Source organism: Chamaea fasciata, unplaced genomic scaffold (assembly GCF_029207755.1).
Source record: "Chamaea fasciata isolate MVZ Bird 193981 ecotype frontalis unplaced genomic scaffold, bChaFas1.0.hap1 SCAF_7, whole genome shotgun sequence".
Taxonomy (NCBI): Eukaryota; Metazoa; Chordata; class Aves; order Passeriformes; family Sylviidae; genus Chamaea; species Chamaea fasciata.
In genome coordinates, this window is record NW_027094092.1 from 5,926,374 (window position 1) to 5,943,749 (window position 17,376).

The 17,376-nt window shown below is 36.9% G+C and overlaps 2 protein-coding genes across 3 annotated transcripts in view; one reads left to right on the forward strand and one right to left on the reverse strand.

The window, feature by feature from the left end:
* ANO3 (anoctamin 3) overlaps positions 1-17,376 on the reverse strand; it is a 171,257-nt gene that overhangs the window by 18,742 nt on the left and 135,139 nt on the right. For both annotated transcript variants that reach the window (XM_066187291.1, XM_066187292.1), the window contains 2 exons: positions 13,686-13,782; positions 6,809-6,869 (listed from right to left, as the gene is read on the reverse strand). In XM_066187291.1, the coding sequence (XP_066043388.1) occupies positions 6,809-6,869; positions 13,686-13,782 (158 nt within the window). The remainder of the gene's footprint in view (positions 1-6,808; positions 6,870-13,685; positions 13,783-17,376) is intronic.
* Positions 1,069-4,051, forward strand: MUC15 (mucin 15, cell surface associated). The gene is given in 4 exon segments (XM_066188297.1): positions 1,069-1,195; positions 1,302-1,670; positions 2,856-3,011; positions 3,891-4,051. Coding segments are annotated over 4 exon segments (813 nt in total).

The window sequence follows — 17,376 nt, forward strand, 5'->3', positions numbered from 1 at the left end:
CCTGATCAGCTGGCCTGTAGCAAACACCCACAACAGTGTCACCCGTACGAGTAACCCCCTTTATCCTGACCCATAAGCTCTGGACTTACTCCTCATTTACCCCAAGTCAGAGCTGAATACATTCCAGGTCTTGCCTCACACAGGGCAACTGACACCATGCCCTTCCTGGTCTGTCTCTCCTAAACAGTGTGTAGACCCCCTTGACAACATTCCAGTCATGCGAGCTATCCTACACCATATCCATAAGCACGCTGAGATCAATATTGCAATTGATATTGATCAAGACGAGATCAATTTTGTTGATCATCAGTATTATTTTAGGTGATTCTTATGTCATTACACTTAGGGACATAACATTTCCAGCATCAAAACATCGTAAATTGTTGGAGTATATGTCTTCCTGGATTCCCCAGGGAGAGAGGAAAATGCAGGGATTGAATTAAAGACTTTAGAGAAATTAAAATACATTAAGCCACATAAACATGAAATAGAAGTTTAGATCCCCTTTCCCCTTTCCCCTTTCCCCCTTTCCCCTTTCCCCTTTCCTTTCCTTTCCTTTCCTTTCCTTTCCTTTCCTTTCCTTTCCTTTCCTTTCCTTTCCTTTCCTTTCCTTTCCTTTCCTTTCCTTTCCTTTCCTTTCCTTTCCTTTCCTTTCCTTTCCTTTCCTTTCCTTTCCTTTCCTTTCCTTTCCTTTCCTTTCCTTTCCTTTCCTTTCCTTTCCTTTCCTTTCCTTTCCTTTCCCTCTGTCAATCTGCTTTTATGCCCCACTGGAACCTTAAGCCTTATAACTTTTAGTAAGACCACATACTTAGAAGTCTTTGCCTTCAAGACTGATGCATTTATATAATAAACAACTTTGTAATAACCAGAAAATACTCTTGGCTTTTTAAGACCCTAAACCCATTAATAGCTCAACAGTAAATCAGTGAGATTTCCATTGTATAACACTAACTTCTTTTACCAACTCATTTGGGTCTTCACTGAATAACTTGATTTGGTTAAATAAAATCATAAACAAAAGTGAATTTCTTGCAGGTTCTGTATAAAACAAACTTTGAACTCAACACCATGCAGCCCTCCTGTGGAATGACTCTCATTTTTCTGCTTGTAAGACTGCAATGGAACAGAAGCAATACTGAAGCTGGAGAAGTACAAGAAACAAGTAAAGGAAATAGCTCAATTACAAAAAAAATCAGTCTCCAATGCAACTAACTTCACCGAGATTTGTTCTGCATATGACTACCAGAGTAAGTTCTTCTACCATAAGTCATGCTGCACCAGCAGTTGCCAATGCCAAAGAGAATGTAATGAAAAGAACAGAAATAACTCAGCAACAAACATCCACAGAAGCCCAATGTCTTTAGCAACATTCAGAACAACAGGTGACTTTTCTGAAGTGGCCAAAAGTACTGCAGCTACATCTACTTCCACAGTGACACCAAGTCATTCCACAGTCATCTATACTACTCTTGGGGTTTTAGTGCTTCCCAGTGATAACTCTTCAATCAAACCCACCACGTTGCTCCCCATCAGTGTCATTCTGACATCACTTATGGTGAAGCAGGACAGTCCTACCCCAAATTTCAACCCCATTCGGCAGAAAACAAAGCTAAATCATAATTCCAGCAACGCTACTACTGCATCACCCAATCCAAAAGACGCCAATGAAGGTAAGAATCTAACTAAAGTCTAACTAAAGTTTATTGAACTGGCTTAATAAAATTATAATGCTGAAACCCCCTCTTTTTAAAAATTGAACTGGAGGCTTTATGAGGCATAGTGACCTAGAATAGACTAAAACTAAAGCTCACCCAAAATAAAACATGTATTTTTCCAATTATTTACTCTTTAATTCATGATTTAACACTTCCCAGAGTGGGAGAACCTAGTGACAGGTATTACCTATTTACACTGGAATGGACCTTCAAAAGCAGACGTGTAGAAATTAGACTTAAAACATACAGCACATCAACTTATTAAAGTTCAGAAACTTTTGTTGCCAAAGATGACTTCTTATAAATACTTCCAAAAGAATTACTCATTGTGCATTTAATTATCAAGTTAAGTATGCGTGGGAAAACAACAGAACATAAAACTGTCACGGCACTTTTCTATCCTGCTATTCTGAATCAGGTCTTCAGGAAAAGAAAAGATTAGAAGGCACAGTAATTTTTTGCATTAATTAGCTTTCAAGCTTTTAACGCAGGACTGAAAGTACAATTTGTACTAAGAACTGAAGGATCATCAGACTTTCATGTTTCCCATCATAGTTAATACATAGCTAATAATTGCAATGTACGTGATTTTTAGGTAACATTGAAAAGGAAGGAGAGTTGGAGGGCAAGTTTTTTCCAAGAAAAACTGAATACCTTGAAGAAAAGTTTTATGAAGTTTGTGGGAAAATCTTGAAGAAATGCATTTATTCTGCTAATTGAACAGGTGCAAGAAGCATTACTGAATTTTTAACTTTGCACACACAAAAATTGAAATTCAGAGGCCGCAATTTTCACTGCTGGCTTAAATGCTTACAAATAATTGCACTTAAAGAATGATTACTGCTTTTTTATTTAATTAAAAAATAGTGGTTGACTCACTACTTAAACCTGAAAGCTTTTTATTTGACTAAAAAACTTATTTAGCTGCCTCTTTGTTTTTCCTAAACACCCATTATTCCCCCAAACCTCGGGGATGGAGACGTCTGTTTTCTTTTACAGAGGCAGAAAGTTTCTACAGAGAGGCTGGTTTACTCATAGTTTGCAAAGTGTTTCAGATCCCTGCTTAAAAGTCTCACTCACTGGTTTTACAGATTTATTATTTACACTCAACTGCTTCATCTTTGTTTCTTTTTCTCCTAGACAAAAACAACCATGAAGAAGTAATAGTTGGCATCATTGTCGGAGCCATTTTGGGATCTGTATTAATTGGCCTGGTGGGATATTTTATATGTGCTACAAAGAGGCCTGAGTCGTCTTCCCACAGATGGCTTTATGATGATACAAGGAGTGATCCAGGTAAGGAAGAGTACAAGTGTTTTGCACAGGAACATACCTAATTTCTGTGCAGGGTTGCTTAAATAGTCTTGTCTTACTGAACTAGTAGGATACCATTGATTCCAGTCAAACTAGCTTTTAACTGACATTAATTTATTATTTTTAAATTTTAGCTTAACCAATATGCCTCTTATCTCTGTATCTCCCCCTTACAAGTAATTTTTTAACCTCTGAATATCAGGAAAAATCATATCTAGTATCAGTGGACCTATTCAAAGGATTGTGGGCAAGTTCAAAACTATAGCTCAAAAGCTCTGCCAAACCTTGATTAACTGAAAAAAAAAGCTAGACTCTTTAGCCATCCAATGTCAATTACAAAATTAAGGATGAAGCTACATCTGTTTTCAGAAGTAAACATATTTTTAAGAGGTTTAAAAAGATGACTGATTTTGTCTTCTCCATGAATATGTAAAAACTGGTATTGAAGTACAATCACAGTCCAAATATCTATATCATGGTCCTGGACCTAATTTTTAAATGTTTAAACAAATACTGAGAGGCCACACACCTTCTTCTCATAGAAAATAAAATCAAAATAAATTCTGGCAATATGCCCTTTCCAGCTTAAATGCAAGAGCTGAAACCTGCCAGAACAGATTAAGAATCAGCTTTGAAAGTTGACCACCTATGTGGGTGCTGAATGGGTGTTGCTGGGAGGACATGAGTCATCTTCAGAAAATCATGAATCGGGGCCCTCATCTTTTGTTCTCCTATATGTCAGAAAGCAGTTACCTGGACTTACGTGTGAGGCACTGCTGAAGTAAACCATGACGTACTCAGTATACAGTGATTCAAATCTCTCAAGACATATATAAAAAAATTATTATGTTATTCCTTCAGTCCTTCACTAAGACAACTCTCTTGAAGTACATGATACGAGTTTCAGAGGTGCATCAGATGACAAAACCAGCACAGCAGACAAGACAGAGGAAGACAGTGCAGAGTGCCCATCTGAGGGCATTCCAATGGCTGACATCACACCATCCCATCCATCATTGTAATGCTTGCTTCAGATTATATTCGTGCCTGTTATCTACACCCCTTTCATTTTTTCTGAAACAACCTTACCTGGCAGTTGTTACCTTACAGCCATTGCTGTGTAAACAATGTATTGAAAAGTAAGAAAACAACAAAAGAAACGCCAATAGACAACAGGCAGTGTTCAGTAGCAGAGCATCACTCCTCTACTTTGTAATTAAATGATCAACCTATGGGTTTCCTGGAAGGATATTATACTTGCTTTCGTAGAAATAATATAGATAAATAGCACCCAGGTAAGATTCTGCTTTGTGTAACTTTGGTCAACAATGTAACAGAGAAAAATTTGACTAGGATTACAATGATATTTTTGTACCAATACAAAAAAAATCCTCAACTTAACTACTTGGAAGTGAAACTATTCTATTCAAATATAATTTCTATCTGATAAATGACTCAAGTCATTATTTTCCCAAATTTACATTTGTACCTTCTTCAGTGAATATGACAAGAGTGATTAGGTTTACTTGGATTATTTAATTTGAATTACTTGAAGTTTGCTGAGGAGAATGGAATTACTGAGTAAAAGGAGCTACATCTAACCTTTGACTAAATGACACCGATTTAATAACACTATCAACAGGAAAAAAAGATGACAATCTTCTATTCCTCTGTCAAACGGATCTGTTGTTTGAATTGCAGGCTAGATCTGTAGAAATTATTTAAAATGTTTCAGTATAGATTAGATAGAAGAAATACTTAACATGAGAGGAAAGGAATTATCTCTGATATGCATATAGGTATCCTAAAAAGCATGGTCCAGTTCTGTCAAGCTAAAGAGTAGAATCATGGCAGTAAAAAGCAAATAATTGCATAGTATATATGTTTGCGATTACCAGACATGTCTAAATAGAAAGAAAGAATATGTTAAACAATTGTAAAAGCATGGAATAAACAAAATAAAGTGCAGAGAAAACTACACATGTGGGATATGTTCTTGTTATTATGCTCTGGTAAAATGCTTTAATCAGTGTGGAGACTGTGGATCATATTGACGGAATGGAATTATCTCACTGTCTGTGAATGTTGCAATCAGGTTTTATTCATTATGTGAGTAAATTACATCCACATACACCCCAGAGAGAAACTATGTCAGTCACACTGAATATGGGTAAAACAGGTATTTATTTAAAATATTAAAGATTTCAATCTGTATATGCAGTTTTGCAATTTTTTCCGAGTTCAGTCATAAAAACAGTGTATGTCCCATTAATACCAGAACCTGATTTCTAACATTGTCTCCAGCATGTTTGGTAGCAGACTGAAAATCTCAGACAGATTCACCTATATTACATGAGAATATCACTCTGATGCTTGAAATGAAGAAAAATGTAATGCTCAGCTTTCACCTTCCTTAGCTCATATAATGCTACCTTTCCTGTGGTAAAAGCACTGTCATACATGCAAATTCCTTCTTACACTTGAATCTCAGCCTCAGATGAGAATGGAAAGAGCTCTCTTGAAGGAGAACTTGAAGACAGAGATGAAGAGATGCTAAGAAGCTACCTGTGTTGTCTGCACTGGTAACTATATAATTAACTGCGCTGTATTTTTGGGAATTTTTGAAAGTAATAATTAGTAATTGGAAGGCAGTACTAGCAAGATTAGCAGTAAATGAAGAAATATCAATGAGGCAAGTAATCAAAGTGTACTCTTTAGTTATACCATGTTAATTTTTAATAATCCAAACATAATTTTTGCATGTATGGGGATGTGCTTCTGTAATCCATGTAACTTTTTGGTGTTCTGCTGTTGTTTGCATATTGTTACTTTGCCAGCCTCCAAAATTTGTGACATTTGTTCTTACTTCACTTTAAGTTAGAATCATTATAACTTATTCATATACATTTGATAAATAAAGCTGTTGTGTACCATTTCATTCAAAACTGTAAAACTCTGGCTTGAATCAAGACAGCTCTATGTATGTGAACTAGTGTAACTTTCTCAGCGTTTACACAAACCTGTACATTGGTAGAATCAATTATCTCTGGTTCTATTCTTCCCTATTTCCCAGCAGCAAAATCCTACTAGCTGTAGTGAAAGCTAATTCTACTGAGAATTTCATACTGGAACCATTAAATATTTTATGGCACTATTACACTGACCTTCTACAAGAGGCAAGACTGTTCTTGGTAACTTCTGCTCAACTGTGTCCTCTGTGGATATCCCCTTGCTTTACTTTGAGCCCCATAACATGATGTGTGTGATGTGAGTGTGAACATGAGAGATTCAGACTAAAAATTGGAATGTAAATACCTTAACTGCAGTAAGCACTTAAAGTCAAACCCTTTCTATACTTTCCTCTAATTAGCTCCCATGAAACCATTCTCATTTATTCTATAGGAATCCTCTACAAGATGTGATTTTTATATTGGCTCGAGATCAGTAACTTAACCTATGTGTTTTCCTCTGAAAGGACTTTGGCCTGAATAATACAAAATTCAGGCTTTTAAAGGCACTTAGGACCCTGAAGAAAATCCTTACATTATCCATAAAAGGTGTTAACCATTACTGGCATAGAAATTTAAGTTAATGAAAATGAAAAAAAATAGTTTGTGTGGCAAAATCATAATCCTTCTTTAACTTTTATCAAGAGCTATAATCTCCCTTTGTCAAGTAACCATATAAAAGGGTCGGGTGAACTAAAAATAAAATTTAAAAAAAAACACACCAAAAAACAAACAAACAAACAAAAAAAAAAAAAGTAAAAATGTACTTACCCCAAATTGCCATGAAAATTGCAAAGAAGACAGTCCCTCCGTTATCAAACAAATGTGTAACCTGAATAAAAAAATAAATGCATCAGGAAAAAAATAGTACTGCCACCTCATCTTTTGCCTCAAATACTCCCAGTGTAGATAACTGGTGGCAGAAACTAAAAGCTAATCATTCTTGTAAGTAGCCCTATTAGCACGATTCTTCTACCTAGATTTGTCAAAGTCACACTCTGACTTCCAGTAGAATTTGACATCTGCTGTTATAGACTATCACTTCATGAATCACCAGTCATTTTGTTTCACAGACACTGAGCTGTTCTGTCCATGTCCAGACAGGCTAAAATTTCATCCAAAATTCGTGTCATATGGTAGGTCAAACTCAATCTCAACCATTTCTATTTTAAGGTTTTTATGAGCTAACAAAACCTCTTCACTTTTCTCCCTCTACATACTTACTGTGTCTTGATTCCATTTTGTTCTTCTACCTAGGTATTTTGCAATTTCTTTGCAGGTAAAAATAGCATGTATTTCTTTTTATTGAGACACCTCAGCCTCTCAAATTGTTGACGTTCTCCTTCTTAAAAGGCTTGTGCACCTAGACTCCAACAAATACGAAATTGTTTCTAAATATCACTCCGCAGAAGTCTCCATAATTCTAAACTGTGAAGTTAATTTCTTCCATGAATCTCTCCGTTAGATTTACCTCTTTTCTTAGTCTTTGTTATAAGGTTTTTTGGTCAGAACAGCAATTCAGCTGCAAAGTCTAAGGCTTGCTGATTGAAAATAAGTTTTGAAACAGAAAGTACTTATTTATTTATACTTAGTTCTATTTATTCGTTCATACTTACTGAAAACAAGTATTGATTGAAAATTAGATTTTGCATGCCTTTTAAACACCTGAGTGGGTGAACTTGAGGTCTCACTTATGACAACACCATAATTTATGTTACAAAAATCTGAAATTTCTAATGTTCTACCCATAATTTCAAACAGTATTCAGGAAGCTGATAAGATCAATGTCTTTTCAGTAAATTTAAGGTTCCAAATTTAGAGCAATGTAATTTATCCAAGGATAATGGACCTACATTTATTCTAATAAAAAGGTGGTTTAAGATGTTGCTGGCAATTATTAAGCAGTGCAGAGGTTTAAAATTCCTATTCGAAAAAAATAAAAAAGCACAGATCACTACAAAATACTAGAGCAAATTAACTTATCATCAATAGGCATATGTAAAAAGAGGACCTGAAGAGAGAGAGAGAAAAGGAATGAAAATGTGGCTCTGATATGTATTGTTCTAAACCATACAAAAAAGTCATGGTGATTTCCCACTATCTGAAATAAGAAGAGAATATCTTGAGATGGAATATCATTGAAAAGACTTCATTGATGTTGACTTTCTTGCTGACTTAAGAACCGATTTTTAAGCTTTTATCATGAAAATAAGTCTGTCCTTATGCCAATGGAAGGGTGCAGGTAACCAGACTGTGTTTTGCTGTACTGTGATCTTCTCTTACACCTGAAGCTACACTAGCCAGCAGGAATGTTCTGTACAGGTGTGCCAGGATTCTGGATCTGACAGCCTGCCTCAGGCAGGTTACCTAATCTGCTCCTTCGAGAGCTGCACGCTGCAAGAACTCATCCTGTAGACATACCTTCATTCTTCTAGAAAAGGCTGGCATTACTACTTCTGCCTCAGAAATCAAGAAAACTGACCCATGAATGCAGAGAAAGTTAATAGAAATTGTGCTTCTTTCCTCTATTTTATTTCTTATGGAGTTAAATTATTGTAATATTGAGAGAATTTAATTAAAAACATGTATTCCTCTGTATGCCAGTTATGTTTTTCTCTTCTGTTTTTTGGGGTTTTTTTTTTGTTTAAGGTTCTTAAATGGAATTGACTATTTGGTACTGGAGATGAATAAATTCAATATGTTCCCTGCCAGGATCATACAGGGGGATCAACTGTCAATCAATTAATGTCTTTTGGGTTTTTTTCCTTTTGCTTCCATAAAGGAGAACACAAACATAATGGGTATGAGACTGAAAATGTGAGAGGTGAACAAAAGCAGCACAGTGAATCTGATGAACATTATTGGTTTTGAATGTAGACCTGTGTGAGGATGTGATCTTGAATATTCTGCTCAGGACAGAGTGCATCTTTCCAAGAAAATACAAAATGAACCAACCTACCAAACCTAACCCAGTGAAATTAATGTTGCTAAGAGCAGAAAATAAATACTTGGCTCCCGACTTGGCACAGTCTTGTTATAGAGTGTTTGGGTGAGTTTAATAGCACCACACTCAAAACTAAGACTTGCCTCTCTTAAAGGCTAAATGCATAGTCTGAGACTCTGTTGACCAAGAAGGCCTCTAAGCAGAGGTGAAATATTGTAGAACTCTGTCCTGCTTAGTCAGCATACTTGACTAATGTTGTCATCATCAGGTAAGATTTCAGGCACTTCAAATCCACCTTGAACCAACATCTTGCGCCAAGTCAAGGCCAAGGTTTACTGCGTGCAGGACCAGCCCCAAGACCATGTGAATCACCAGGGATCAGAGAGTCCACTTAAGGTGGATGAAAATAACAGCCTGATCATTCAGCCATTCAGCTTCTATTCAGGTATTACCTGCCTTTTCCTGAAATTATAAACATCACTTCAGTGTAGCATTTTTAAATGGGAGTGGGAGGAGATGAAAGAAATGGGCAGAAACAACAAGGTAAAAAGCATCTTCTGTATTTTGTCTCTAGCTTTGCAAAACCTTGGCAGAAAAAGTATTTGAAGTATATGATCTTTTCCAGCATTAATTTGTTCTGTCCAAAGTGATCCTCTGTAGGGAAACTTGGCAGATATTTAACAAAGAACCCCTGACAGCAGGTTTAATGACCTGAAACATGAGCACATGCTTTACATAAATAAGGCAGAACTCAGGATATAAGCAAATTTGGGGAGATAAATATCACTTAGAGAAACTCACTGTTACTAATTAACTCAATGTTTATGTACTCTACAATGAGCTACCTGAATGAGTAAGGATTAAAACACTTGTTCCAGAATAAGGGTGCTGATTCCTAAAATTATTCATGAATAGTTTCCCTTGCCTATTAGTTCTTTGGTTACGTATAAGGTAGCCAGAGAAGGAAATTGTATTCCCACAATGAGAAAACCAGAGGAAAATGCTTACAAGCTCCATCTCAGGAACAAGAAAGAAGCAGGAAACGGCATTTTCTTTACCAGAGGGCATATCCTATGGCTTATTTTTAAATATGTTAGTTCCATTTACTTATAGCACTAACAGTACTTCAGAAAATACCATTGACTTGAAATCAGACTGTAGTTTTCTAACATTACAAATTGTTTTCATTTACTAATTCAGGTGCAAACACAGTGGAAGCACTGACACATGTTTAGGTATTTGTTGCTCAACTTGAGCAACACTGTGGTAACCAGCAGAATCACAATCCCTGTCAGAAACCAGGCAGTTCATAGCAAGAGGTAATGAGTGAAGCTGCTGTGAAGTTTTGTTTAGAGACATCACAGCGAGTGAAGGCAGTATAACCTTAAGAAAAAGCTTCATAAAGCTATTTTTTGGTTTTTATTTTTCTTTGCCATTTGAGTGCCCAGATGATAATCCTATTCCCCCCCAAAGAGAATTCACTCTCTCCTCCAGCTGGGGGAGATCCAGAACAGACAAATCCCAAAAGGAGACAATTTTTGTTTTCTGTGTTCTAATGCAAGGTTGATTAGTTTTTCAGAACAAGAGCACTGTCAGGAAAAGCTGGGAGCTTACATGAATTTCCATAATTGTAGACACAAGAAAAGAATGCCTGTGACGATGGAATATGAGTGGTTATTATTCCTTGTCTTCCCTGGTCGTCATCCAATTTTTTTTTTAAAGGATTGATTTGAAAACAAATGAAGCATGGATGGACTGCCACATTTTTTCCACTGCAATGAATTATTCCCAATGTGACATTATGTGGATTTGGCATGGCCTGATTTTCGGGTAGCTGAGGGTGGTGGGGCAGTAGGGGCACAGGGGTAGCTTCTGTAAGAAGATACTAGAAGCTCCCACCATGTCCACCATCATGACCAATACCCCGATGAGGAATCCAGACGAGATCAACTTCTCGGTGTTGCAGGATCTTGGAGGAATCTTTGAATTGGCGGAACTTGTTGACCATGGTACCTACAAGCGGCAATTTTTCTTCTAGTCAGAGAAGAGGAGGAAGTAAGGATTACGTGAGGGGTAAAACAACATGGTGACACCAAGGTCAGTAGAAGAAAAGGAGGGTGTGCTGGTTTGGCACGCAAGTGGTTTTTTCAAGGAAGTTACAGGAAAGCCAATCAGTGACTAGGTTTGAATATTGACATCTGGTGTAACCACTAGAAAGGTGACATGCCTCTGTGAACACACAAGGTTAAAAAATCAGAGAATTCCAGGAAAAGTTCTCTTTTCTTTCTGGCCTGCCCCATGAGCCCATGACCCATATGCAGCTGTGGGAGGCTGTGTGACATGGAAGGGACTTCACAACTGCCGATTCCCGGGTGGCTGCTTTTGTGAGAGTTAAAGGCCATAAGAGGACTGTTCTTTCTTGTGGGAAGTCACCATAACATATCAAAAGAGACTTCTGTCTCTAAATGAACTGATGAAAGATTGTTTTATATGTGGTAAACGGACCTAGAATTCCAAGTTTTGTCTCTATACATTGTCCTTGAGAAGGGAAAAGAATCTTGTGGGGGAGGGGAAGTGTTTGAAAGGTTGTATTCTGATTCTTATTAATTTTTTTCTCACTCTTGTAATTTTGTTAATAAACTGTCTTTATACCCTTTTAAGTTTTGAGCGTGCTTTGCTTCTCTCCTAATCCTACCTCACAACAAAAAAAGAGTAAATAATTCTAGTGGGTACTTAAATCACTACACTAATGTTGGGAAACAGAAATTGGTGAACTGAAACCTCTAAAGAGGGGGAGAAGGTGCTCCAAGCGTCAGAGCCAAGATTCCTCTGCAGGCTGTGGTGAGGACTATGGTGAAACAAACTGTCCTGCTGTAATGCATGAAGTCCACATGGGATGCAAAGATCCATTCTCAGCCTGTGGGAAAAGTGTTCTCACTGGAGTGGGTGGATGCCAGAGAAAGCTGTGATCCAGTGGGAGACCTGAATAGAGAGAGAGAGCCCCTGCTTCCAGGCACAGAGAGAGAGGGCCCTTCCTTCCAAACCAGAGCAGCCTAGCCTTGAAAGTCTGCACCCCATGGACAAGTGACCCACAGCACAACAGTTTTGGGAAGACTGTTTGCCCATGCCAGGGACTCCACACCATAGCAGAGAGAAGACTCCTCTCTCTGAGCAAACAAAAGATGATCTTGGCAACGAACTGACCAAAACCCCCATGCCCTGTCTCCCAGTGCTATCAGTGGAAAAGAGGGAGGGGCTGGAGGGGGAAAAAAGGTGTTTTAAAGGTTTATTTTACTTCTCATTATCCTCCTCTGACTCTGTTAATAATGAATTTACTTTATTCTGTTAAATTTGAACTTATTTTGCCCTTAGAATGTTTTTCTCTTAGTCATTAACTTGTGAGCCCTGTGTCAATTTTTTCCCCTCTCCTCTGCCCAACTGAAGCAGGAGAAGGCAAGTGAACAACCTTAGTGGGTACCTGGCATTTGGCCAGTGTGAAACCACGACAGACATTAAATGTGAAATTTGCATGATTTAAGCACATGATGTCAGTGTAAATATAAATAAGACACAAAGCCTGTTTCTTGTTAACTGTGGATGTTAAAAAAGGAGGATCTACAGTTAAATGCATAACGCAATTTCAAATATATTAATTTCCTGTTAAAACTGCAGTGGACTGCTGAAGAAGCATCTTCTAAAAAGAGGCGTATCTGGGATGGGTTGTATAGCTTGCATAATCTTGTTTCAATTGAAAGCTTTTACTTTAAGTACACATTTCAGAAAAAAGAAATTAGTAAAAAAGAAGTTACAAAACCCGCTCACGGAGCTATTTTCTGTTATATAGTTATAGCAGTATTTTAAAACAAAAACCACTTTTTCTTTAAGTACATTTCCAGTGGTATTTATTGCTGTTGTTACAAACCAACGTCCTAACTTTTGCATTGTAATAAAGCAAATTAAATTTGTAAATGGTAAACATTAATAATTTAAAAAAATATTTTCACAGATAGGTTTGAAATGTTGAGTTTTACTAAGCACTGGTACTATCTGGAAGAAATTTTGACATCTACTACAAAATCCATTTTCTCTTTGACACTTCTGCAGTTTTGTTGTAATGCCATGGCAAAGAGATAATCATGTTTTGTAAGTACAGGCTTCTGAGAAAGATTTATTCTATGGGATAAAGAATACAGAGATAAAAGCCAAGGCTGCTTTTACAGAATTATGAACATACCACATATCAAAATATACTGCTCACCTGCAAACACTGCATGTACACAGAGGTCTTTATGATTATTTAAGTTTGAAGAATAGCTTCTTGTAGCAAAATATTTAATTGTATAAAATCTTTGCATTAGTCTGACAGAGCAAAGCAGGAGCAAAAATTCAAATACAAAGTAAGCAAGGGAAACAGAGTAATAAGATAGTTATAGAGGAAAGCAGGAAAAACCTTACAAGAAGTTTTATTATGAAGACCTCACAGGAGACTTAATAAATTAATGAAAGTAATAATTAATTATTAATAAGGAAATGCTCACAGAAAGCAATTTTAGAAAAACCCCAGATAATTTCATCTTATTAGAAAGATGAATTACGAAGGCTGAAAACATTTGTAGGGAAACAACATGTTTTTCAGGAAAGTTGGTTGAAACAGGGGCAGACATTATACAATCAAAATTATCTTGATTATAACACAATAATTACCTTTGCATATATGCAGCTTTCGTTGAGTTTTTGTAGTGTGCAATTGCGTTCACACATAGGGCACATAATGGTTTCATTTGCCTCGCAGATCTCTTTGCTTTAGTATGAGATAGGAAAATAAAGGTTATAAAAACAATTCTAGCATTCCCAAGATTTTCTGAGGTTATGCCATTTATGTTCTCTGTTTGTTAACAGTGTGTGCACCACAAAACTGGACGAATAAAATACATTACAAGTGAATATTTGGCTTGGAAAGCTTAATCCCAAATCAGGAACCAGAACACTATGGGCCATAGAGCAGTATACAATACTTTTGGGCATCATAATACACTTCTTACACTACCAAATTGTCTCCCAAATATCATAAACTGAAAAACAAAAAATTGCTTGGTACCCTTCAAATGCATTTGTAGCCTATTTTTCTAAATTATGTAGACTATAACAAATATTCAGAAGATGGCCAACACTGATACATCTACATTGATTTCAATCAAATTACGCCATTAATGTAAGCTGAATGCTTGTTCCACAGGACAACAGCATACACACGTAGATGAGTCACATGTAAAAACCCACTGATGAGGATTTCTGGCAGTAATATTTCAAGTCTCTGCATTTTTATTTATTTTATTATTGACCCCCCCCTATTTTAGGGGTCAATATCTTCAATCCCCATTCTGGTGTTTAAGAATCCTAAGACTGAAGAAGATGAAGTCACCGTTTTCACTGGGACCATTTGTATTCAAAGCATAGTACATAGCTAAGTGTCTCAAAAAAGGCAAAACAGAAATGCAAAAATTAATTTTAAATCAAATTTTAACTGCAGTGAGTAAGCTTCCCGCAGAACCTCAGCAAACACCTTTCTCTATCCTTTGGCAACGATGACATGCCTGAAAATGATCCTGACACACTAGGGAAGTAGCGGCATAAAACAAGTGCCAGGAAAGCCCACCTAATTTGTTTTAATAAACATGGCACTTTCATCTCTCCTTCTTATAAAAGCTGTATTTAAACTTCTAATACTGCTTGGAAGATCATGCTTATTTCCAAATGAGTGCACCTATTAAATACTTTCTGGCATAACAGTAGACATAAATAAAAGATTAAATGTAGGTATTAATCATTGGTCATATTTCACGCAACACCAGAATCAGTAGTTCACTGAAACTCTAAACAAAACATGAACCTGACAAAGAAATTGTCCCGAATAACTATCAAGCCAGAATGAGCACACCCAGTCATTTCAGAGTTGCAGAGTAACAGAAATTTTAGTGTGTGTCACATTAGAGAATTTTCTTGCTTTTTTTTTCATTCAAATTATTAAGTGCGAAAAATCACATTTTAACCGTGGTTTAATGGTTTGGCAATAATGGAAATTTCTATCAATTATAAAGCCAAAATGTACTGTACTTTGAATTTAATTTCAAGATGATAAATACTACACTTTCTCTGAGTTAAAGTGCTGCTTTGCTATATATCCTGAGTTAAAGTGCTGCTTTGTTTTCAATAACACACAAAGTTTCACAAAATTATACTGACAGTGATAGGTCACATGCTTTGGCACTACTTTGCAAAAGCAATAACATTTGTTATACAAGCGTTTGTGACAGGTGCCATGTTAATTGTTATTGCAACTTGAATCTTCAGTAGAAGAGCAAAATAAGCTGTTTTGTGCTGTTTTCACCTATATATCTGAAATCCGTCTAAAGCACATGGTGCAAAGACAGCTCAAGCTATGCTGTGTTCATGCCTGGCATTTCTATTTGACTGACAATAAAGGAACAATTTATAACAGTGATAATTAACAGTATCTATAAACACATTCTAAACAAAACTCTTTCAAAACATCAGATTTACTTTTATAGAGACTAACCAACTTGACATCTAACTCGAGAATAAAGACAGGTAATAGATATTGCACCTAATTTGTTCATAGAATCCAAATGATGGGATTGCTATAGGACTATTTAAGCCCTTCTGCTTGACTATAACTTCATATTCCCTCCAGTTTCGCTCAAGGAGGGCACTTGGATCAAAATCTATTCAAAATCATATGAAACAAGTACAATTCACATTCTCAATTTTTGTTTCTGCACAACCCAATTCTATTAATATAATCCAAATGTCCTGGAAGCTGCTATTGAGTTTCTCCAAAAAAAATTCTCTGGATTTTTCTCCTGGCTACCTTCTTTTCACAATGGAATCCTGCAATGAGCTGCCAACACTATAAACTCAGTACCCCAGGGATCTCAGTGCTGCCTTACGGAAACCACAATATTACTAAGCTTGATTCCAAACCCATGCAAGACAAAGATCATCTTCCATTTTAATGTTCATTTCACTAACACTGCCTAGCTTATGCAATTATTTTGTGTCAGGAAAGAGAAATGCGTAGAATGGAGAAACTTCAGCTTCTAAACATGGACAGACTTGCATATTTTCTTATCCTAGTGTCTAGTCTCTGATACCACAGTGTTTAGGGTTTTTGTCTTCCCACCTCATTTCGTGTTCCTCCTTACTGTACAATACATTTAAATAATCAAATTATTCAATCAGACCTGAAAGTTTATTGTTTCTCTGAAACTGTAACTGACCAAAGAAGAGAGATACTATGACAAGAGGCAAAAGTCAGTATGAGAGGGCATGTTGGTTTTGCACTGATTGAAGAAAACCTGTGGCAAAGCCAAACTGTGACTAGCTTTGAATTTTGACAACCTGTGGAACCAATTAAAGAGCTGAATATGTCTCTGGGACTACACAGGTTAAAAATAGGGAAAAATCCCCAGAAGCTCTCTTTTCTTCCAGCTGGGAAGAGGTAACTGGGTGCCAGCGGGGTCAGCCCCACTCTGCCGCATGTCCCCCGGGCCTGGTGTGCAGCCCTGGCGGGGCTGTGCCAGGGAAAGGGAGGAGAAAAGTTCGTAAAGGAAGAGTCAAGGCCTAAATTGAAAGAGAACAAGAAGATGCCTTAGTTTTAGGCTGAAGTTCTTTTGTAAGCCATGGTAATGGACTGTGATATACTAGAATATCCCTTGAAGTCATGGAAGACATGGACGGGGAGATGAGAGTGTTCAGACTGCAGATATGAGTGAAGGTATTTGTGGTGGACTAAGAAAATATTGAAGTAGCTGTGGTCTTCTGAGAAGTTTGAACAGAGAGAGAGAGATGAGATGAAGATCTGGCCCCCCTGGAAGAGAAGAAGACCTCTGCTCCCAGAGATAAAAAATTACCCCAAAGAGAGATGAAAAGAACCTTTGCTTTTGAACCGCTCATCTTTAAGATGGTACCCCATGTGTTTACATGGCCCATAATGCAGCTGTGGGAAGGCTGCGTGATATGGGAGGGACTTCACAAATGCAGATTCCTGGGCAGCTGCTTTTGTGAGAATTAAAAGCCACAAGAGGACAGTTTGCCTTGTGGGGAAGTTTCCATGGCAGACCAAAAGAGATTTCTCTCTCTCTAAAAGAACTGATGAAAGACTATTTTATAGGTGATAAACTGACCTAAAGTTCAAGTTTTATCTCTAAGTTCTCAGTAAGAAAGAAAAGAAACTGTTGTGGGAGAAGGGAGTATTTTGAAAATTTTATTCTGATTCTTATTGATTTTATCTCTTGTAGTTTTGTTAATAAACATTTCTTTATATCTTTTAAAATTTGAACCTGCTTCACTTTTCTCCTAATCCTATCTCACAGCA